This window comes from Conger conger, chromosome 2 (genome assembly GCF_963514075.1).
Source record: "Conger conger chromosome 2, fConCon1.1, whole genome shotgun sequence".
NCBI lineage: Eukaryota > Metazoa > Chordata > Actinopteri > Anguilliformes > Congridae > Conger > Conger conger.
The window spans coordinates 25330386-25355611 of NC_083761.1; the positions used below are offsets into that span (position 1 = coordinate 25330386).

At 42.7% G+C, this 25226-nt stretch overlaps 2 protein-coding genes across 4 annotated transcripts in view; one reads left to right on the forward strand and one right to left on the reverse strand.

Annotated features, from left to right (window-relative positions):
• The window catches only part of afap1l2 (actin filament associated protein 1-like 2), a 64303-nt gene that overhangs the window by 26172 nt on the left and 12905 nt on the right, over nucleotides 1–25226 (reverse strand). For all 3 annotated transcript variants that reach the window (XM_061232204.1, XM_061232203.1, XM_061232202.1), the window contains exons 2-4: nucleotides 12787–12915; nucleotides 10836–10913; nucleotides 8439–8530 (exon numbers count right to left, since the gene is read on the reverse strand). In XM_061232204.1, the coding sequence (XP_061088188.1) occupies nucleotides 8439–8530; nucleotides 10836–10913; nucleotides 12787–12915 (299 nt within the window). The remainder of the gene's footprint in view (nucleotides 1–8438; nucleotides 8531–10835; nucleotides 10914–12786; nucleotides 12916–25226) is intronic.
• LOC133113341 (kelch repeat and BTB domain-containing protein 13) lies at nucleotides 2045–3910 on the forward strand. The gene has a single exon (XM_061222951.1). It carries the CDS (start codon nucleotides 2045–2047, stop codon nucleotides 3482–3484), a length of 1440 nt encoding a protein of 479 aa, XP_061078935.1. The 3' UTR covers nucleotides 3485–3910.

Below are 25226 nucleotides of genomic sequence, written 5' to 3' on the forward strand. Positions count from 1 at the left end.
AGTCAGTGACATCACAAAAAAAGTGTGGAGAAAGAAGGGATCTGCTCACGATCCAAAACATACAAGCTCACCTGTGAAGCATAGCTGCTTGTGGAGTGGGCTCACTAATTTAATTGATTATGTAACTCATGATAGCAGCAGCAGGATGAATTCAGAAGTCTAAAAAGAAAAAACTGCCTGCCAACCTACGGAGAAAACGTCCAAACTAATTGGGAGGAACTTCATCATACAGCAAAACAATGACTCAAAACACACTGCCAACACAACAAAGGACTTCATTATGGAGAAAAAGTGGAAGGTTTTAGACTGGCAAAGTAAATCACCAGACCTGAAGCCAATTTAGCATGGATTTCACCTCCTGAAGAGGAGATTGAAGGGAAAACCCCCCCAAAACAAACAATAACTGAAAGAGGCTGCAGTATAAGCATCACAAAAGAAGAATGCAACAGTTTGGTCATGTCAATGGGTCGCAGGCTTGATGCAGTTATTGCAAGCAAGGGATACGCTACCAAATATGAAGTGTTATTTACTTTCATAGATTTAGATACTGTCTGCTCCAATACTCTGGCTCAACAAAAAGAATTGGGTGGTCTGATACCAAAGAAGCTATGTTCTAAGTAGTTTAACACATCAAGGTGTAAATACCAGGAAATAAAAGCTGAAATTCTGAATTCATCTTTTTATCTCAACCCCAAATGCTTGCTGTGCCAATACTTTTGGAGGGGATTGTATATACACACATGTATATTGGAAGTTACCCCTTTTTACTATGAAGATATGTAATGACCAAAAAGGTGTCTAATACCTTTTAATGATTTAACAGCTTCAACTTTTATGTCTCTCTCTTTCTCCCAGTCTGTATCTTTCTCACTCTTTCTCTTCTGAAAAAGAAACCCAGGAAAGGATAAGTGGACAGGCTTACATGATGATATAAAGCCAGCTTTTGAAAAACATTCAACACATGGAAAATCCCTCTCTCTCCTGCCAAGAATCCGTTGCAGTGTAAACAGAATCAGCCTGGGAACAAGGCCTTTTGGAGCAGTCTGTAGGTAATAATGAGAAACAAACTGCACAGATTCTTCTTAAATAAAGAGAGTTTCACTGTTAAATCAAGATACTATACCGCTGGGTGATATATAGACACTACTGCTGCCACCAATGTCATCACTCCTGAACCAGAAAATATTTCCCAGCTTGTCTAGACTTTCAGATTTCAGTTAAATCTAAGCTATTTTACTGCAATGGTTTAAACTGAAGTAATGAAATTCTATGACAGATGTTACAGATTAATATGCAGAAATGCAGCTTGTGTGAAGCACAGATATTCACAACTCTGCAACTGAAATTGTAATGGGAAGATGTAATACTTTACTTTTGACTGAAAGAAAACTCCAAAAATAAAGGCAAAACATGCTGCTGATAATTATGAAGCAAAACATTGAGCATTTGAAGTAACAGAAAGGTGTCCATCATTAGAAATAAATGTAAGTTACATATTTGTATTGTTCAAATGACCTGAGAAATGGGCAGCATTCTGAACATCAGCGTTATGTGATAAAATTGCTATAATCACAAAAACATTTCTTAAAACAGCATTAAGGAATATATCCACATATAGTACCTGCCCGATTGAGCTTGTGTTACATTTGTATATAGACCCAAAAGCTATAGAACTTCAGGCATAAATTAAAGAACTGTATATCTGCACTGGACCATCGCACTATACCATAGCTGATCTGCCTCCCCCTCTAAGTAAAAGTTCCTTTGCCCTTTGACCTCATGATGCATTGGCTAACTAGTTGCCAGTCCCTCTGCTATTTATAGCTCATGTTGTATTTATAGCTGGGAAAAGAAGCTGACACCCCCCCTTGCACAGCTGCTCTGCGCAGAGCTGTTTCTGTTTACCACTATGTCTGGGAAACGTCTTCGGAGAAAAGCACGGACTGATCGAAAGTTCAGCAAAGCTGCGCTTGGCAAGAGTGCGGTACAATTTAGTCAGTTGGGCCTGTTTTATTCCGTTTGCGTGTAATGCCAGGGTAACGTTATGGAGAAGGGTAGTGGCGGAGATTTGGGGAGTGGGAACGAGAGCGAGAGACCGGATACGGCCGCCAGCCTCCGGGTGCGTGTGGAGGACAGCGTCTTTACGGTGGACAGAGCCCTGCTGACGTGCGGCTGCGACTACTTCCGCGCCCTCTTCCGCTCGGGGATGAGAGAGTGCCAGCAGGCGGAGGTTCACCTGAGGGGCCTGCGGGCGCAGGGCTTCCTGGTGGCTCTCGCCGTGCTGAGGGGAGAGCGTCCCGCCCTGAGCGCCGACCAAATCGTTGACGCCGTCGAATGCGCCGCCTTCCTCCAGGTGGAGCCTCTCGCCCGGCACCTCGCCGACATCGTCGACTCTGACAACTGCCTGTTAATGTGCCACTCTGCCGCCGTGTTCGGCCTGCTGGACCTCTACCACAGCGCTGCTCTCTTTATCCGCGACATGTACGCAGACCTGCAGGAGGCGACAGAGAGCCTCCCGTGGGAACTCCGGCAGTACGTGCAGTCCCTCACCCCCAGCTGCTTTGTGGCGGCCGGCACGCACTCTCCCTCCATGGAGATACTCCAAGACTCCTTCCGGACTCTCTGCTACCTGGATGAAGGCGAGAAGGACTGGAAGCGCCTGACCGACCTGCCGACAGAAGCCAGCACCTCAATGGCAGGACTGACGGTCCTCGCCAACAAGCTCTACATCGTGGGGGGTGTGCGGGGGGTCAGCAAGCAGGTGGTAGAGTCGAGCTTCTGCTACGACGCCACGGCCGACGAGTGGACGACCTTTGCCAGCCCCTGCCAGCCCCGCTACAACTTCACGCTGGTGGGCCACGCGGGCCGACTCTACGCCATCGGAGGCGAGTTTGAGAAAAGCGCCATGTCGTCCATGGAGTCGTACGATGTCGAGGCCGACGCCTGGTCCTTCGTCAGCCATGCTCCGCGGGCGGTGGCCGGCGCGGCTTACGCCAAGGCGATGAGCCGGATATTCCTATGTTTTTGGAAGCCCATGGACACTACGGACATCTACGAGTACGTCCCGGGGAGGGACGAGTGGTCGCTCGTCACCACGCTGATCCGTCCTCACAGCTACGGCCACTGCATGGTGGCGCATCGGGATAACCTCTACGTGATGCGGAACGGGCCTTACGCCGACTTCCTGCGGTGCCTGCTAGACTGTTACAACATCACCACGGGGCAGTGGACTGCTATGGCGGGGCACTACATCAACAGCAAGGGCGCCCTCTTCACCGCCGTGGTGAGAGGCGACTCGGCGTTCACCGTCAACCGAATGCTGACGCTGGAGTACGCCATCGGAGCGGGGGGGTGGAACCCGAGGAGGGAGATGAAGGGTTTCCCCAGGAGTGGCTCGGTTTGGACGTTTTTACTGAGGCTGCCGAAAACCCGTCACAAACCAAGACAAGCACCTGACTTTGACGGCAGAGAAGATCCACCTTAAACTCTCCTCACACAAATCCATCACTTTAAACACAACCTTGTTGGTTAAGAAGGACGTAAGGCTTCACAAACTACTTGGTTGGTTATCATCAGTGGCCGAAGGTTTGTTTGAACACATTCGTATTCCTGCCTCAATCATGTTTAAAGGTCTATCCCGTCATTCCAAAGCCCTCTGCGTACTTGAGAGTTCGGCCGAGGTAGGCTCTCTCCTCCAAAGCCCAACCACCCATTTTCATTCTACAGTCCACCAGCTGAGCTGCGTGGCCACTGGTGAGGAGGAATGTAACTTCATGTGTAGCCAGTACAAGCAGACTATGAGCTCAGCCAGAGTTGCTCTTGTGCAGTTAGACAAGGAGAACGTGCCCACCATTACTTTCCTTCACTGAGCAATGCTACAGCCAATTACATTTCACCATAATGGAGCAGTTGGCACTAGTTAATGGTCCCTTACTGTACACCTTTCCAGTGTTTTATTACATGTCTTGACATCAATAAGAAGACATTTGTGTGGTTTTAAGTACCAAACACGATCTCTATCCAGTTTTACATGCCCATTCTCAAAAACAGGCTGTTTTAGTGACTGTGTCTTTAAGGCTCGTTAATATCAGTGAAACTCTGTTCTGATTGGTTAGCTAGCTCCAACAAACTGAACAGCATCTGTGCCGAGTGCTTTGATTTGTACCGGGCCGTGCTGAAGCAAACAAGCATATCGTTATGATGTCATAACTTCACAAAAGTCCAACGGCTCATTTAAATGCACATTTAAATGTCTTCAAACGGATTGTGCGTTTTGATACTTACAGTGTTTTTATAACACTCCTTTGTAATCCACATAGCATGGGACCTTCACAGTAAGTCAGGATTCAATTCAAAGGGTCACTGCTTACTGGGCTTTACTTAGACACATCACTGCAGGCCCACGACATCACAGGGTAGTTCTAATTTAGACGTTATAAGACAATCTGATGAATAAAGGTGTGTAATTGTAAAATAAAGTTGTAAAATAAAAATATTTTCTCATTGAAAAAGTATGTTTGTACATACTTTAATTACCACAACATACATGCCAAGTAGAAGTGTGCAAATGTTTTAGATACAGCTACGAGTCTGTGAACAAGCAGTGGCTGCTCTGCACAAGAAGACATATCCACTAAGCTAAAGACCAATGATCCCTCGCTAAGAGAAATAATCCTACTCTTATTGCTTCACAATGGGTGACGCCTGTAACGGACCTGGGTCAAACACGTAATTGTTTTGAATTGAAATAGTTTCATGTACCGGTGGGGAGAATCGCCGCATGCAAGCGTCCCAGATCGCCTTGGAATTACGGTCAGATGGCCTGTCGTTTACACTTTACAATAAGGTACATTAATTTACACTAACTAATGTAGTTGTTAATATGAATTAATTGATGCATAAATGAAGGATGGCATTAACTTTTTATTAGTTAATGTATTTGGTAACTGCCAACTAATGTATTAGCTACCTGAATAGTTATACATTAGCAAACCATAGGATAAACGCATAATTAATTAACCATTAGTAAATAAATGAACAGTTTTTTTTCGTTGCAATATGAATTGCCATTAAACAATGTAGTTGTTGAAATAATAATAATGATGTACAAATGCATAAAAAAATCTGTACACTGTCTTCACAGTAGTTAGTTAGTAAACAAATACATTAGTTAATGCCAAATCATGTAAGCTTATTAAAGCATGTCGTTCTCACTTCGGCTGCTGGGGGGCAGGGTTGTGATGGTTACCTCAGCTGCACATGGGAATTGATAATATATAGGGTACAATTGGCTACCAAATTGGGAGCAAATGGGAAAAAATCTGAAACAAAAAAAAAACATAAAAAACAAAAAATAAAAATATGCAACAGTAAGACATTATTCACGTGGAATACAGCAGGGCTGCCCAACCCTGTTCCTGGTTATTTAATGTCCTGTTGGTTTTCACTCCAACCCTAACAAAGCACACATAATTCAACTGCTAGAGATCTCCTTGAACTACTAATTAGATAGAACAATCAGGTGTGTCGAGTGAGGGTTGAAATGATGGTAGATCTCTAGGAACAGAGATGGGCAGCCTTGCTAAATATACACACACTGGTGGGAGCATAAAATTAAAATCTAACAAGAAATTGAAGTAAGCAGTTATCACTGAAAGTGACCAGTCAAGGATTCAAAGCTACAGAACCTGCAGGGTTAGTGACTGCAGTGCCCCCAAGGGCAACAAGGGCTGTACTGTTCCCGGCCATTTAGCACCCTATTAGCACCCCTGTGCTATACTACTATAATACTACTTTGCCCTACTGCACAGCCTCTATCCCTCACTAATCCACCATACCCTAAGTCTCAGCTCTCCAGATCTCTTTGAAAGATCCACTTTGTGTGTGGCCTGTCTAGACAGCCCTGTTCCCTAAATCCAGAGGAGATTCCATGTACGCTGCTTCATCTACTGCACCAATTCCCTGTGCCCCCTGGCCTCCAAATGCCCTCACCTCCCTCTGCCCCACGAACAAAGACTTCAGAGAGTATGACTCATCAACAGCCCTACTGTACCTGTTCCGCCAAACAGTTTTCCACAGTATCATATGATAGGATATGCGATATGGATATGTTAGATATGATGTCACTGCCAGCTTGCCTGTGCATGCAGTCACAGGTGATACCACATTCACCTGAGCTGCTCTGAGCCCTGGTCACAATGCACAGCCAACAACATCAAACATCACTGCTGCGTATCTCTCAAACCGTGAGAGAGACCGGATGTGTGTGAAACAGATGTGTTGGACTGGGTGTTTATGGCAGTTCTGTTAAAGTGTGGCAAGTGTGTTAGATTGGATACAGGGGAGCCAAGTGTGTAAAGGCCCATCCGCACCAAGAACTATAACTACTGCAAAAACGATAACTTAATGATAATGATGTGAGCATCCACACCGATGAAGGATAATATTCTCTCGACTATGTCATCTGCCATTTTGCATGTGACACCCTGTAAATTTGGAAGGATTTTGATTGGCTGTACTTTAGAGCACTTTACAGCTTTACTGTGGAGAATGCATCTGTAAAGGGTGTAGCACAGAGCTTTATTGTGGAGCAGGCATCTGTAAAGAGTATAGCTCACAGTGTTAGCGTGGAGCAGGACATCTGTAAAGGGTGTAGCACAGAGCTTTACTGTGGAGCAGGGCATATGTAAAGGGTGTAGCACACAGTGTTACTGTGGAGCAGGGCATCTGTAAAGGGTGTAGCACACATTGTTACTGTGGAGCAGGGCATATGTAAAGGGTGTAGCACAGAGCTTTACTGTGGAGCAGGGCATATGTAAAGGGTGTAGCACACAGTGTTACTGTGGAGCAGGCATCTGTAAAGGGTGTAGCACACATTGTTACTGTGGAGCATGGCATATGTAAAGGGTGTAGCACAGAGCTTTACCGTGGAGCAGGGCATATGTAAAGGGTGTAGCACACAGTGTTACTGTGGAGCAGGGCATCTGTAAAGGGTGTAGCACACATTGTTACTGCGGAGCAGGGCATATGTAAAGGGTGTAGCACAGAGCTTTACTGTGGAGCAGGGCATATGTAAAGGGTGTAGCACACAGTGTTACTGTGGAGCAGGGCATATGTAAAGGGTGTAGCACACATTGTTACTTTGGAGCAGGGCATATGTAAAGGGTGTAGCACACATTGTTTCTGTGGAGCAGGGCATATGTAAAGGGTGTAGCACAGAGCTTTACTGTGGAGCAGGGCATAAGTAAAGGGTGTAGCACACATTGTTACTGTGGAGCAGGGCATATGTAAAGGGTGTAGCACACAGTGTTACTGTAAAACAAGGGTTAGTAAAGGGAGAAGCAGGCATCTGAGGACAGAGGCTCTGGTTCTTGGACCGGACTTCTTCTCCGTGGCCCAGTTCCAGAATCCACCACTTCCCAAACACTCCAAGAAACTACTGCTAATCTTAACCAGCGTCCTGCTGTGCGCCACAGAGTTCAAAGGGTTTTTCATTCCAAATCAGCGCCTATCCCAGCAGTGGCCTTGCAACCAGGCCTATTTCAAAAGAGTAAAATTCTCTAACCTTCTGACAGCAGGAAGAAAGCCCTATTGTGGGTGAATCTGACTTGAATTATAAAGGTAATATGTGCAGTTTCTGGCCGGAATTTCAGCTCTACAATGACACATTGAACCAGACCTGTGTCAAATACGTAATTGTTTTGGATTCTTCTCTGTGCTCGATTAATCTTGTCTGGTACAATTGAGCCAACTAAGAGGACCAGAAGGTGGGCTCTGCACTTTTTTAGAGTTTCATTGGTACACTGATACACCAGACGAGCTCAGTACAGCATAGAAAAGTATTTCATTCCAAAATAATAACATACAGTATTTGACTCAGGTCTGCCAGGAACCTCAGCTCATTATGGAGACATTTTCTCATTGGACTCCTTTCATGTTTGGCAGCAAATTAAAAATATTTCAGCTAATATACTGATGTTCAATCTATGCTACATATTTTTTATTATTTTTCTTCCTTATTTTTTTCATTATTTTATTTCCCAAGAAATCCGCTGACAAAAAATCTAGTGCACCCTTGTTTGGGAACTGCTCAACTATTTATCATTGCAAAGGGTTATTCATTGCATATTATAGTTCCACGCATTCTGACATTATGATGAATATTAGCAGGTAACATTCAGTTGACGTGAGTGTTTGTCGTTGTCAATGTGTGTCAGTGCAACCATGAGTCAGACTGCATGCATCAGCATGTGGCGTGTGCTACTGGGTCAGTGTTTACGTGTTATCGCCTATATCAACGTCAGCAAATGTGCCTACGTGCAACTGGATGTGTGAAAGTGTACTGTGTGAAGTGCATATGTGCATGAGTGTGTGTGTGTGCATGTGTGTGTGTGTGCCTGTGTGTGTGTGTGTGTGTGCATATGTGTTGGTTTTCACACCGTTCTTGTCTGGGGAAGATCAGGCAGGCTCTTCTGGGGGGCTGGAAAGTGCTTTCCTGCTCGTCCATTGGTCAGGCCATCAGGTGTGTCTTCTGTAGAGACAGGGCAGAGGACTCTTGTTTCCTTTCTGTACCACAACCAACAGCTCATCAAAAGGCCAAAATAACTCTGCCCATATGAAAACAGTGTGCCAGAGACAGTCCCGTAACAGTGGATGTTATTGAAATAATGTTGGTATCAAAAATTATTTAGCAGAATTTAGCATAGAGTAAATCCTGGTCCATATTTCATAGTTTTTTGGAGCATACGCTGGATTTACTGTACATAGAGTGAGAGATCTGAGAGTTTAATCCGGTCCTTCATGTATGTGTGAAGCCCTTTTCTCATAGGCTATTGTTTGGCGGCGTTTTAGCAAACCACAGGCTGTTAGACCGTCAGAACTGAGAAAGCGTCAGAGAAACTGGCAGGAAACAGAGGCATGTGGTGACTGGGCGCCTGACCTTTTCTCCTAAACAAACCACAGTGGAAACATATCTTTTTGTGTGTGGTGTGCTTATTAAACATGATGCTTGCCCAAGATAGCCCTGAAACTAGGTCTCAAGCTTTTTTTATTACTTGCTAAATATGTGGTTGCAAAGCTATCTTGTCATATTGAAGTTCGACAGACTTTTGTAACACACCCTGGATAAAAAATTCTGCCAAATGATGTAAATGTAAAATAATTTATGCATATACAGTGGGCTCCAGAATTATGGGCACCCTTGAAGAAACTGTTGGAAACTTAAACATAATACAGTTATTGACATAAGCTTTATCTTCCAAAATGCGTAAAGTAGTGTGCTTTATTAATGACTCACTGGAATCAACCAATGTCTTACATTTTAAAAATATAATTATTTCCCCAAAAAGCAGGTTCCACAATTATTAGCACCCCTGGTTTAATACTTTGTGCAAACACCCCTGGCAAAGATGACAGCCATGTGTCTTTGCCTATAATATGTGACATGGTTAGAGAACACATTTGGAACCATATAGAAACTTTTTTGAATCATTAATATTCTTGGGATACCCCCCCTCTTCAGTCCATACCACAGGTTTTTCATGGGATTTAAGTCTGGAGACTGAAATAGCCATTGCAGAACATGATTGTTGTTTTTATTTAACCATTCCTGTGTGGATTTTGATGTAAATTCGCCCGGCTGGACAATCTACCTTTGACCAAGACTTCCTAGCAAATGCAACCAAATTTTCTGCCAAGAATTCCTAGAATTTATTGAATTCATTGTGCCATTGATCTTAAATAGTGTCCCTGGTCCACTGGCAGCAAAACAACTCCAAAATATCAATGATCCTCCACCATATTGAGGTGGGGTGTATGGCCAATTTGTTCTTTCCATTTTGGCAAACTCAAGATCCTTGGTTTTGTGCTCAGTAAGGGCTGTGTTTGTGGCACCCTATTAAAGAGTTTGTCGGTATAGAGGTGCCATTTTATGGGTTTTTTTTACTTGGTTACCCCAAGACACAAACAATCTCTGCAAATCTTAAATTGCGATCCATGGGTTGCTTATGGCCTCCCTCACCATCTTCCTTACCATCCGTGCGGGTAATATGCTCTTGCATCCTCTTTCTGGCAAGTTTGCAACCATTCCATATGTTTTATGCCTTTTTATTATTGCCCTTAGAATGCTAAGAGATATTGTTTGTAGCCATTACCTGACTTGTGATGGTCTATTACCATCTGTGTCTTCTGAATTGACAGTTATTTGACTTTGCCCATGCTGATGGTCGAAAAAGGGATTTTGCATGCTTGGTACCTAATTTTCTATACTCTAGAAAAACAGGAAGTGATGGAATGACATAATATAGTTAATTTAGACTGAGATTAACTAAATCAAAGCAAAATTGTATTGCCAATTTCGCTGGATTTTACTACCATAATTGTTAGGGGTGCCGATAATTTTTGCACCTGTGGTTTTAAGAAAAAATTAGATTACTAAATAAAAAAACATTGGAATATGAGAGTAACTGTATCGAAATATAAGTATATTGTTTTCCTGTATGTTTGAACATAAAATATAGATCATTATCCATGTTTTTATTATAGGCAGCCAGGGTGCAAATAAAGTGCTTCTGTTCTTAAACCAGGTTTCTTAAAAGGCCTTGAAAAGTGTTTGACCAGTTTGTTCTTATCTGGCTTCACATAAACAAGACTCTTCACATAAAAAATAGTGAACAGCTTAATAATCCGTACATTTCCTATTAATTTATTTTAAAATAATATTTTATGTATAAACTGTACATTAAAACAAATTGTGGTGAGATTACTTTTTGCTGACTGGAAGTAATCCAGGCAGATTATCTTCACCTAGATAGATTTAATATCCAGAGGCACTTTACCTCTGTCTGAGATGGATTTCTCTGGATTCTGTCCACACACCATGACTTTATTCATGTAGATGTACTCCTCATCACAACCTGAAACACAAAATGCATGGGGTCACTGGGCCATATTTTCCAGAATCAACTTCGTACAGCGCATTGGCACAGTGACCTGGCGAGGTGCGTGCCGTACTGGGCTGGGCTACTGAATCGTGGCATTTTACGAAGAGAAGAGAGGGGCGCACAGATTATGCTCACTGTATTATCAGTTGGTGTGGTGCACCTTGACTCATTCATATCCAATCATTAGCATTTTCATTACCATTGAGATCCATGCATACTGCACACCTTGAATTACCAAATTAAAATAGTAGAATAGAATAGAAATAGTAACACATTTTTCCAAGTAATTCTTAAGTTTAACTAAACAAAATAAAACCAGAGAGGATCATAACACAGGCTACCAAACCATTTGCAGAATGACTCAGTATGAACTGTTGCTCAAACGAAAGAAAACAATTATAACGTATGATAAATCATTAATTCACATGAATGATATCGCTTACAAAACTGAACTCAGCAATTGTCTTTAGAGTGGTAAACGTGCATTTGGGGTTTCCACACGTTGCGTATGCAAATGTGATTTTGTCTCATAGCAACTATAATGGGGCGTGTCTTAAATGAACACGCTAAACATATCTTCAAAAGATGCTTTTGTCAAAAGTCTTTCTTTCAGGGTCAAAACCGTATTTATTCAGGTGCTCCCAGCTGGGGGTTGAAAAAGAAGCTTTTAAAAGACAAAAATGGCAAATTTTCGACAGCACACTTCACAAAACCTCAACCTAAAATCATATTGGTTGGAGCTGGATGTACCGGCTTCTCCAAGACCTGGGGACACAGAGTCAGGCCAGCACTTCTAGGGAACCGGCCCATTCCTCAGATTAAAGCTTTGGCCTGCTGAAAGGCCAGAACTCAGCAGTGTGGGAACCCTGCCACTGTGAACCCCAGTGCTGGAACATTCCACAGAAGAATTGGGGGGGGTTGGGGGGTTGTTTGGACTGCTTGAACATGCATTGTGGTGATCTGGCCCTCCCTCTTACACTGTGAAGTCTGAGAAGTAGTAAAACTCCTTCGGTGAAAGGACAGGGAAGAGCACCAAGCGACCTTTAATGCGTCCGCTATGAGCTAGACTGAAATTTGGCGAGTTCGGAGGCGCTATTTATAACCAGCATCTCTCACAGGAAACACTCGGCCCAGAGGGACAAATACAGCCTTGGAAAATGAGGGAGCATAGGGCCAGAGAAGGGAGGACAAAATCCCATGCTTAGAGATGGAAAACTGCTGTCTCTCAGAGAGAGAGAAGGAGAGGGAGAGGGTGAGAGAGAGAGACAGTAGGACACCAGGCAGATGCGGGGGTGCTCATTATGACATTAACCTTTCCAAGGATTTTTTTAACAGTGCTATCCATGTGGTTATGTTAGTGGCACTAATTTATGCTCCTATATTTGCATTTTGATGCACTCCCTGCTGAAAAAAAAAACAGCTCAGGCTAGGTTTTGAAACAGCTGGTAGCTGTCTGACAATTTACAGCTCCATACTCAGCATGGTTTGACCAGCTCAAGCTATGTTTTGAAACAGCTGGTAGCTGGTAATGTCAAGCTGGTCGTTGCTGGATTTTACACCAAGGCTGTGCAAGTAGGTGTGGCTGTGCTGGATATGTGGCTGTCTCTGGATAGTGACAAGCAGCATCTTCCTGTGAGGTCCTTTGACTTCTAAAGCCTGTTGGCTCAAAAACAAAACAAACCCCCAAAAAAACACTGCATCTGTAGGTCATGTTAGCAATACTTCGGAACTGAGCTCCGCAGTATGACAAGAACAGCTTAGGAGTGTGTTTGACAGAGTTGGCTTCCACTCAGCGGGAATAACGATTCCCTGGGAGTGCGAGCGAGCAGCGGAAAGGTGGGCTTACCGTTGGCAGAGGTGTAAGACTGCAGCAGGTCGGAGAGGAGGCATTTCTGCACAGTGGCATTCCCACTCAGCTTCTCCTGATCCAGGAGCTTAAGGAACTGGGCCAGGTCTCCCAACAGCTGGGCCAGCACTGAAACAATGATGTAACAAAGAAGCAACAATACTCTCGCTGTTCCAAATGCATCCAAAACTAGTGTGTAATAATGCAGACTGGAACCATCGGCCCACACCGTAAAACTCATCAGGTTCTCTTTCCAGGACAAACCCAGCAAACTATAGAGCTATTTTAATGTCATTATTGTTTTACTTGCGAATCACAAGTTGTGCCCTCGAAAAATAGTTTAAACTTTTTAAAAACAATAGACGTAATATTGCACACATTATAAACTTCCATTACAAGTATGAGTCATACAATAGTGTGCAGTTGTAAAAACAAAGCGTGCATACGTAATTATATTTCTGTGTTTGTAAATTCAGGTTTGCGCTTGTAATTGAATCAAGTTGTGTACTGGTAATGGAAGTTTAATGAGTGCAGAGTGATGTAGATTGTTTCACAAATGCACTAAATATTTTCACAAGTTCAAACTATTTTTACTTCTGCACAACTTATGTTTTGCAAGTACAAAAATAATCACAGTAAAATGAATCCATAGGACTCACATATGTATGAAAGGGGAGCAGAATCAGCAGTCGACAGGTGCATCCCCATCATACTTGAACATTTCCCCATAACCACAATTTTACACCCCCATCACAAAGCTTCCAACGAAATAACACGTTGTGGTGCTGTGCACATAGGTTTGATGGTGCGATTTGCCTGCAGTATCAGCCTGTTATTGAGAAGGCAGTATTCAAGGCCTGTGGTTCTACATGACGCTTGAGACGAGGCAGTCATCGAAAAACCACTTTTCCATCTCAAGGTGTAGAGATGATATCAACTTCTCGACACTGAAAGATTTCTGTGTGAAAGGTGTCTGTGAAATGCAATGTCATGAAGAGAGGTGACTTCAGATTACCATGAACATATAAATATGATGCTTTCAGCCTATATCTTCAACCAAGTATAAAATGTGAGTTTTAAGGAACAAAAATAAACTACATCGCCTTGGAATGCAAAACCAATCCTTTGAAAAATGGTGATGTTGTAGCTGGAAGTGGCTTGGTGAAATTCTACACAGCAGGTCCCCACTGACAGAACCAATAAATAAAATGGCGTTTTGGTGAGAGACCAACTTTCTGTAACTTTATTATTTTTCATATTCATGTCTGTTTTCCGTTTACATTAATTGTTCATTGCACTCGTCTTCCACTGTGCTGTCTGTGTCTTTATGTAGTCCTGAGCCTGAGTCACTTCCTGTCTGCGCGATTCTCTTTCATGAGAAGTGTTAAATGCATGTTAAATGCTTTAAATGTGAATCGCACTTTTCATAGTAAAGTTTTTTGATAAATGCCACTTGTGTCATGACAGTAGTTGTGTTGTCATGTGTTGTATCCCTGTCATCACAATTGTCATTTCAACATTACTTGTATGACTGTGTTTGCTAGGTTATGACACGCCATAAAGCATTATGAAGTATTTATGACATGACTAGGAAGGGGTTCATGTTATATATTATTTATTCAAATGTATTTATTCACGGTAGGTAGACTCAGCATGCATGCTCTTTTGCAGCAACGCAAATTGTTAATGCCACCCACCCTCCAATGCCTTTGTATCATTGGAGGAAACCCACACAGACACGAGGAGAACATGCAAACACCACACAGAAAGGCCCAACCCCAGGACCTGTGAAACCTGGGGACCTGCTATGAAGCGACAGTGCTATCCACTGCACCACCGTGTTAAATGTGAGACATTGTTACTGACAGCTGTACGTGAGAATCTACGTATATGTGTTATAGAACTCTAACTTCATGTGAGAGAGTGGATATTGTATGTGTGTGTGTCTGTGTCTGTGTGTGTCTGAGTGAGAGAAAGAGAATAAGTGGTCAGTATGGGGGCACAGAGCCAGTGTCTGCTCCTCACCCAACTCAGACACCCTGTTAAAAGCTTGGGAGGTTTGGACCAGGACAAGCTGGAAGAGAAAAGGCCACTGTTGTCCAGGCTGTAGACCCCACCCACACAGTCCAATTAGAGTTCAAAGGTCAGTGCCGGGTTCTACAGCCCATAGAGAGGTTTCCTTTGTGTCTCCCGCCTAGTTTCCCTCTCATGAAAGGTCTCCACTACACAGTCACACTTGTGTTCATCTGTCTGCTACTGGTCCAAATAGAAAAAAAAGAAATGGGCCACACTTGGTAACCTCTGCGCGGCCTTCCTTTTTATTTTATTTTTTTCAGCGGTTCTTAAAAAAACCTTTCATGAAAAGGGAAGTGAAGAGGATGAATGAACGTAACATAGCACACTCTCAGAAATAAGGTGACAATGGTGGCACATTTTTGTTCTTCAAGGATCAAATTTCCTAAATGTATCCTGAAAGTACAGTAATGTTCTCTTTAGGTACAAATGATTCTGTTTTCCAAGCAAAATAATTATTATATATTGCTGGCTTGGGGTACAATGTTATGTACATACAGGGTACCGCCCCAGCGACAAGCATTTTAGGCACTTTTCGTACTTTTATGTCTGAGAGTGTAGGTAGTGCTACTTAATGCAGGCATGCCTGACTGGTTCAGAGATGACATCAGCAAATTCAGACAGATGTGCTGTGTATGGCTGTATTCTGGCCTCCAGGGCAACTGGAGCTAATATGCTAACATACGTTTACAAAAGGGGCTTTCCTGAGCCCGTCATATAAAGGAATTTCAATGGGTGGGTGGTTTGAGGAGGAGGGAGATGAAGTCACAGCACATTGTTTTTACTGGACTTCACTGAACTTCCAAAGTTCTCATACCGCATTGTATACAAAAGCCCGCAGATCCAAATTACCTGTGGACTAGTACTCTCAGAATTATGCTGACTGTCTTTTTCACTTAGCCAAAGACCCTGTTGAAGAAAACAGCTTATGCTTGGTTTTGAAATAGCTGGTACCTGATCGACCAGTTCAGACCAGCTCCCAGCTTGACATGGTTTAGCTGGCTGGCCAGTTCAGACCTGCTCCCAGGTTGACATGGCTTGACCAGATCATGCTATGTTTTGAAACAGCTCAGACAAGCTACCAGCACTAGCTGGTTGACCAGCGCATAGCCAGCTAGACCAGCTTATAACCATCTTGACCACCTCAATTCTCCAGCTAGCATAGCTGAATTTTACAGTAGGGGAGTAGGTATGATCCTGATTGCGATTGAGGTAAATGGTGAAGCAGACTCCAGTCCACAGGTCATTTAGGGGAGTTCCATATCCTTGTCGAGTAGCAGGTAGGGACATGCAGATTTGGTTGCTGATATGTTCATGCACAGACTCAACTGCTCACAGAATTTTGTGTTGGTTTATTGCACCGGAGGGCAACGCTATCTCATTTCAATTACCAACCATACGATTACATCATCCTATTACTTTCCTCTCCCAGATGCACACACCCATGCACACAGACACACACAAGCCCCCACACACTATAAAAACACACATATCCTCTTATGCACCAACACACACTCATCCACACAGATACATCCATACTCAGACATATACATATACAGGCATATACATTCCACATGCTAACACACATGCTAACACTCACATGCACACATATACACAAATGCTTGTATCCAGGTCTTGGGATCGAGTATGACTTGAGATCAATATTACTGATTATTTGTATTTGACCATTTTTGACTTGGACTTTCAGTATCAGAAAGACTCAATTATACATGTGTCTTCAATTGCTAATTGTAAAAAAACCCCGAAAAGTTTAAATTGTCACATTTCATTGGATGAAAGTCTGTGTCAAGAGTAATGCAATTAGCATTTGGAACAACGGAAAGTTTTGTAAGGCACCTGGCCCACATGCATTCAAAAAGCTAGACTAAATCAGTCTTGATTGAACTCATGTGACACGTCATACGAGTTAGTCAAGCCAACTAATGATAGAGTGGCAAGCCATAACCTTGCTAATCCAGCCCGTCGTGGTTTATTAATTTGCGCACATTGCTAAATCCATGACTTAAATATTATCTTAACCAACAAAAAATTTATTGCAGACAAAATTGTACCCTGATAGTACCAAAAATGAACAGCCATTGAGCAGGAGTATTTGACTATTTATACAAATCTGGTTCCGAAACATTGGTTTCCGTGCAACTTAACAATGACTCTTATTGTACAAGTTTACATGCACATTTCTGCCTGTCGTAGAAGGCCTCCATATTACTATACAGTGAGTGTAACTGCATGCTGTGCACCGTATTATTACATTACAGTATTATTAAAGTCCCACGCTCCTCTTTCTGTTCATTGCTGTTATAATGAATGTTTCACATGGACTTCTGCAACCAAAATGTTTTGTTTAATTACACACACATACCCCAGTCCTTCTGACATGGTGATACAATTCACTCCGTAAAAAAGAAAGATAATTTGGATTCAGTGCCCCTCTTCTCTTCTTTTCTGATCTCAAAAGTGAAATCACATCATTGTTAGCGGGAGCTGTGCGATGTGATTTTTTTAAATGCCCTACTTCTTCTTGACTCAAACTCAAGCAGTAATGACTTGGGCTTGTACTTGGAATTGAGTGCTGGTGACCTCAATCTTGACTTGGACTTGAGGTTAAGTGCCTTGTCAACCCTGCCACAAACACATAAACACATACCATAGCCATGTTCATGTACATACTGATGCACATACAGTACAAATGTAAACACACACAAACACACATGTACACATGCATGCACACACATACACACACCCACACATACACACATAATACATTTGAGAACTGCATTTATATAGCACTTTTCTCAGAGTCAAAGCACTTTAGAGTGATGAGGGAGAAACTCGGCCCAACCAACACCAATGTGCAGCACTCACATAGGTGATGCATCAGCAGCCATTTTGCGCTGCAATTCTCACCACGCATCAGCTGAGATGGAGAGGGAGAGCCAATTAAATCAGATGATTAAGTAATGATTATGTGGCAGGTTTTTCCCCAATTGCACCATATATTTGTTTTGCTTTCCAGTTCATGAAACAACACCATTACAATGCAAGAGCAATACAAATATACAGTCAGATGAAACAGAAAATAAAGCTTGTTTCATATGCATGGTACTGCGCTGGCAAGCCATTATCCAGCTTTGAAAAAGGGTTGTTGTATTACAAGTGTTCTCTATCTTTTTTGTCTAGAGGGGTTCTTTGTAACCTGCAAGCTGTGTCAGGAAGTATCCCTGGACCCATGGAGCTAAAGTTCTCGGTTCTTGAGGGAACCGAAACTGTGCTCTCTGTGTGAATCCCAGACATTTCGAACCTCAGGCTTTTTCATCAAAGCCATTGTTACTGCTGTCAGTTTGGAAGCTGTGAGAGAGAGCTGACTGGGAAATACCCGCCAAGTACATCAAAGCACAGAGACAAACAGCCCCTGTTCACACGGGAGGAGGCGGAACAGCCAGAGGAGGGAGTGGGTCAGGGGAGCTGACTCACTCCATGATTTTTACCTGCGTTTTCTGAGACAGGATTAACTCTGTATCAGATGGTGAGGATGAATGCCATTCCCAGACTGCTCCATGGATCCAAACTGAGTCACACACACAGATCCGGCCTTCATTTCATCAGGATCCTGGACTGACTTTTGATCCTGACGCACTTGCAGCAATCATGGCAATTTCAAGAAGCATTTCCATCACTACCTCACCCCGCTTTGCTTGATGCTATCCAATGAGGAGGCTCTGACTTTGAGCACATCATGGCAACTGCTTTTTAAATTAACCCCCCCCCCCTCCCCATTGATCTCTTTTTAATAATTGAAATATTTGAATGTGAAGTGGTAATGCCAGAATGTATATTTATGTGGAAGGGACGCAGCTGCTGATATATAATCCCTATTTAGAAAATCTGTTAATTATGAAGAATAACACAATACAGGTTCAAGATTGGTATCAGTCTTAAAGCAGTGTCTCTTCCTGTCCCTGTATTAAGCTTAGTGTCTGTCCAGTGTTTAAGATATAAGTAACATGGCTGCATTAAAATGAAGCACAGAAAAAAAACACTGCTTTTATATAGTTCTGCCATTGGCGACCAGTAGGGGGCACTTTTCCCTCTGAACTTTTTCCTCTAAAATAATATCCCAGAGCAGAGTGATAATCATCAAGTTGATAGTATGGCCAATTTGACCAGGAAATGACTGGCTGTACAACTCACTGGATTAATTCAGGGGTTCACTGTTGTCTGTGGGGAATAAACAGACAATAAAAAAATAAAAAAAACTTTAGCAGATAGTTGCATTCATTCAGTAATCATTTTCAGGTTGGACTGGGTCCACTTGTGAATCTATCCCAGGCCATTATCAGCTATCAGAATCTTCAAACAAGTATAGACCGGAAGAGTAAGGCCCACTCTTGATTTTTAATAAGTTGCCATGGACACAGAACCTACAGAACAAGCAATCCCTGAACTGCTGCCAAAACCCTCAACAGGAAATTCATACTGGACTTTGACGCTGTGGGGATGTGGGCCAAAACTCTGAACAGTTGAGTTTCAGAATGAACTGATACGTTCATTACTTTAGTTAACAGTATTAGAGTATGATGTGTTTCTGGTTCATATTTTACCTGAGGAGGACGCCATATACATTGCCACCCCACACAATGACACAACTCCTGACTCTACAGGGGCGACATTGGCTCAGGAGGTCAGAGCAGTCGTCTGGCAGTCGGGAAGTTTACCAGTTCGATCCCGCCCTGGGTGTGTCAAAGTGTCCCTGAGCAAGACACCCAACACCCAATCCCCAAATGCTCCTGACAAGCTGGTTGGATGGCAGCCTCCCATAACTGTTGCCCATTTGCACCTGTGCTATGGTCCAAATCCATTTTAACACTGTCCTTCCGTCAAGGGAGGTATTTACCGGCTAAATTACTAAAAACAAGCAAACTTAACAGGTACAAGGGAGGACAAATGATGAAGAAACCAAAACAGAACAGAACCACCCTCGCAAGCTATATAGGAAGTAACAACAGCTCAGCGCAAGTTTCCATCTGATGACTTTGGAATGTTCCTGAATATTTAATAATAGCCACTCTAGCTTAATAAAAACACGCCACTGGTTTTATAAAACATTTTAGAAAATACCAGAGAGGATTTCTTAAAAAGACACCAGAAAAAACATGTAGGCTAAAGTAAAATTCCCAGATCTTAATCCCCCGCCCCCAATTAAAAAACATGCGCCACTTCCATTTGAAAGTGCACTGATTCGCTTCTCTCTTCTTCACACATTGAACATTGCATTATGGGATTTCCATTCTTGCTGGAAGCTTGCACTTTATACCCTTGGTAGGAGGGAGGAAGAACGAGGGAGCAAGGGAATAAAATTGAATTATAATTGAGATTCCGCCCTTGAAGCAAGGGAAGGGAATGTTAGGAAGAAACCGTAAAATTTGGAATCGAACCAGCCGTGGATCCCCTTTCTGACTCAGAGGAAGGGAACATTATTCACCTATAATTCTGTGGAGGCCATGGGATACTAGATACTAGATACCTATACTGGATTCTGAGGTAAGGATACCCACACACACACACACACATGTGTGTGGCCCTGCACAGAACGACATTAAAATGCATTAAACTGTGAAAAAACAGTATACTGTATGTACAGGTAGTAGCCAAAAAGGTGGAACCACTTGAGTAAATGAGGAACACAGAGCACACTGAAAGCTGGTGCCTCATTACCGTCATGGTTCCTTAATTAATGTCAGGCTCATGTACAACAGTTCGAGGCTGGCCTGGTTGCATATAATTATGGCTATCATGGCTAGAAGATGAGACCTCAGGGGCTTTGAAAGGGGGGTGATTGCTGGGGCATGTTTGGCAGGAACTGTTATACAGCTCAATTTGCTGATGTGTCCTGAGGAACAGAGTTTAAGGTAATGTCAGCATAGAATTCTGTGGGAAATGCAACAACTACTAGATTCAACTGTGGTCAGATGCACATAGTCCTGGGTGGATCTCCATGGAGCACAATGTGACTTAGGAGGGTTAGGAATCCCTCTAAACATCAAAAGGGTAAAAATTCTATGAAAATACTAAAATTACAATTGTGGTTGGAACCCCAGAACCAAAGTTTTATACAACAACACTGTTTAAAAGTATGAAAAACTGCTACATTTAAAAGTCCTATCTGCTTGGAGCCCAATATCACAAAATTCTCAGAACCTTATAATTCTCAGTTTATGACTTGTTAGTACAGCGGTGCAATGAGCAAAAGCAATGAAATACTTCCAACAGTGAGTGGATCTGTAATGGACTTACAGCTTGCCTTTTTAATGTTACAAACTATATTCCTTTTAGACATGATCCATTACGAATGTTACCAATGTTAGCCACGTTTGCTAGAATGTCATGCATAACATCAATGTTAAAAACGAGTTTTAGCCATGATCTTGTGGCTTAAACTAAGTGACTTCATATTAGTGTGTCATATATACTGTGAACAGTATGTATTGCAAAAATAGCTAGCACACCATTCAATGACCCAGTTTACTGAAGTTAAGTGATAATGACCATTAGCACATCACAGGGAAACCTCAGCCACAAATCCTCTGACTTTGCTTCTGCTGTTTCATGGGTCATTACCCAACCGATCTCTCCAACTACATCCACTAGACACTGACAACACAAAAAATGATGAAACGGTAAAGAAGCACGCCAGGCAAAACTGCACACACACAAACTACCAAAATCCGATGCAAAATGACACTGTCTAATCGCTAATAGTGCAGAACTCAGTCCAGAGTGAAATGTAATTAGGGGAGAAGATGGCCAATAAATGCAGATTTGGGAATCAGAGATATTGAGATGTTGAGACCAGACACTGTGATAGCCACCTCAAGATAAAACCAACTCCCTGGATGTTCTACATGTATCTTTGGCTGCATGTAGTATGTAAAACGGGATTTAACTCACTCAAGGCTCACTCAACCTAAAAACTGGGACACATATTAATTTTTCCCAGTGCTGAGAAACGGAATCCAAAATAGTTTTTACTTTTTGTAAAAAAAAACTTCAGCATCACATCACTGTGTTATATAAAAACACAAAACATGTCCCTGAGTCTAAATATATAAAGCTACTTTAACCTCACTGTATTTATTTCAAAGAGCTAATGTGTTATTTTCAACGTCAGTGTTCTGTCTGTAGGCGAACCACAGAAGTGCTCTCTGTGCTAAGATTCAGGGTTTCTGTTCCCACTCAGTGCCATGTTTAGAACAGCTGGACAACAGAGGCTAAATCCCTTCACAAATACTCCCTGCCCACATGAAAGAAACATTACCAGTCAATGGAAGGAAGAATATACAGTATGTGCACGTAATTCTGCAAACATATACTTGTTCTGACTTGTTTGTGGATAGCGTGCATGTAATGTTTGTTTGCATTCACTGGCAATTCATATCTCTTTTTTTTTTTTCTCCAAATTTGGTAGCCGATTATACCCCGTCCCTCGGCGGCCCGGAGAGATCTGGCGACCCAGAGAATGACACACCTTCTTCAAGCCGTATCTTCTCTGAGCCCTCTGTTATAAACACATTCAAACTAATTAACAGGGTCTGCTCGGAAACCCCAGAGCGCTACTCTAGCCTGGAGAGAAGCGCCCCATTAGCGCTTCTATTTTCATCACAGTCTGAGACCGCCGCACTTTCGCTGCGCGCTTATCTCGCTGCGCAGCTGTGCAGCAGGGGCTCCTCCGCTGCCCTGCGTGGAAGAGATACCGAACCATCAGCAACGGCGAATACTCTGGGATGTTCTCATACAGGGATTGATGTGGGAGTAACGCCCCGGAGAACGAGGCAAGCCCTCTTACACAGGCAGATTCATATTTAGTGACATCATCCCCAGACATCTAAGTGCTGGGGTGTAACCTGTATCGGATTCTCAAGAAAATATAAACATGAGCTCTACGAGGCCAGAAAATGTTAAACATAAAAAAACAATAACATAAGCTCTATGAGGCCAACATTTTTTAATTTTACTGAAAGTGTGATGCATTACCATAGATAATGATCCAACTGGCACATCCTGTCTGTGAAGTGTGAGGTAAAACTTTATAGTCTTGCATCGGCCCTCCGTTCAGACTGTCTACAGTGCAGACGTGAGTCAAATACATAATTATTGTTTTGGATTCAAATACTTTTCTATGCTTTACTGAGCTTGTCTGATGTATTGGAACCTATGAAATACTCTCAAAAAGGACAAACCCCATCTTCTGGTCCTCTTGGTTGGCTCAATTGCACCAGGCAAGATCGTATTTGAATCCATAACAATTATGCATTTGGCCCAGGTCTCGTATAGTGCACTGCAATCGTGTGTGTTCAGGCTGGGTCCCACAGCATACTTACTAACCGTACTCCTGTACATTCAATGGTCTGTGCACCGTAATCATGAGTGTGGTTCATCTGTCAGACAAGGAGTTCAAAGGGATCTCAGCCGGTAGCCTGAACAAGTTGGGTTTAATCAAGACCCCCATAAAAGTGGGGAATCCGGCAGGGGGTTCAGCTCTGGCCCTTATACTGAGGCCAGTAACCCGCTGCTGCTGCTGGGGCTAAAATAGAAGCAGATGGTGAAAGCCAGAGCCTCTGTAGCACACTCCACTCTTTTCATTAGTCCAGAGATTTCCTCTTTAAAATCTTCACAGACACAATCCCCTCCCTTATTTCGCTTTCCCGGAATTGCAGAGATGTCAGTCGACGTGGAGCAACCATTTCACGGCTTGACCTTGTTTTTGTCACACTTGCAAGTTCGTCGGAAATGCTATCGTGCTTTCCGCTGGCGTTCTGAGCTGCAGACGATTAGCATGAGTAATCGTTTTGGCGTATCGAATATGGCTTGGTAGCTTTGTTTGTTTAGAGGGGCCTGAGCTCATCTCATCCAATCATGCCTCTTTCTTGCAGTAAGGACACGTCACCACACTGGAGAGATTATAACTGCTCAGCAACGTCTTCATAGGTAAAGTTCCAACCCACCAAATACCCGTTATAAATCCCTATCAACTTTTCCCACAAGCCTGGTGAACAGTTATGGTATGCTGCAGTGCCAAGTACGAACAATGTTTTTTTTCTGAACTGACAGAAATGTCTACATGACTACTCATGAATTTATGAGTTCCAATGGTGCACTTTTACTGGTGACCTGATCTGGTCTAATGGGACACGGCCAATCAAAACAAATGATCTGAGATTAGTAAACCTTTTTCAGAGACACTGATTTGGGGGAAAGGGCATGTTTACTTTTTTCAGTTCCAGTTGTTGGGGCTCATTTTTGCTAACTTTCTGAAAGTTAATTTTCTCAAGACAGTTATCACAACTATAATTTTATTTAGCAAATTAGTAGTATGTTTTCATTTTTTCTGCAGAAATAAAGCCTGGACACACATTTGTAAAACCTTCAAATAAAACTACATAAAGTCTGATTTTCATGTCAATTCACAATTCACATTAACAATGACGTTTGGCCGATTTCTGTCCAATGACCAATGTCAGGCTGATAGTAAAGCTCACATCACGCTGAGCACTTCTCATGTTAAAAGAAGTACTTCAGTAATATCCCCAAACCCCAAAAATTACGATACCTGGAAGCAACAGAACTGATTATGTTTTTTTGGGGACAAATCCCAGTTCTTTCATGTGACTACACGTGCTGAAAAAAATAACTTAAGCTTGGTTTTAAAACAGCTGGTAGCTTTAAGGAGAAAATCTCTGTAATGCAACACCTCTGCAAATTTCTGACTGTGATATTTTGATTTGGTTGCACTGCTAATAGCTACTACATGTGTGTGCTCTGTATGTTTTGAAAATGTTTGCGCATTTCTGTGTCTGTCTGTGGGCCTGTTTATGCAGTTCTGTGTATATGTGTTTCTTTGTTTTTGCCTGTTTGTGCTTTTGTGTGTGTGCGTACATGTGTATGTTACTGTGTGTGTGAGAGAGGGAGTGGGTGGAGTGGGTCGAGGGGAAGGGAGGATGGAGGTTGTGTCAAACAGACGGCTCTAACAGCGGCTCAAACGCTGACGCACGAACGCAATCAATGCGTGCCCACACACAGCATACTGAAGCCTACATTACTTCCCCAAGACACAGAAATTACACGGATGTGATTACTGGCCCAAAATGGCAACTATAATCATTGTCCTATTCTCTGATAACATCAAAATTATATCAAAACTGTTATCCTCAAAACCAGCATCAGACCACACCCCTAGGAGCGAAATATCAAAAAAAGTAATGAGCCATAGATGTTGCGAGATTTAATACGCTGCTAACATGAACCCCCCCCCCCCACATGGAAATGGCAAAACACACTATATTATAGTA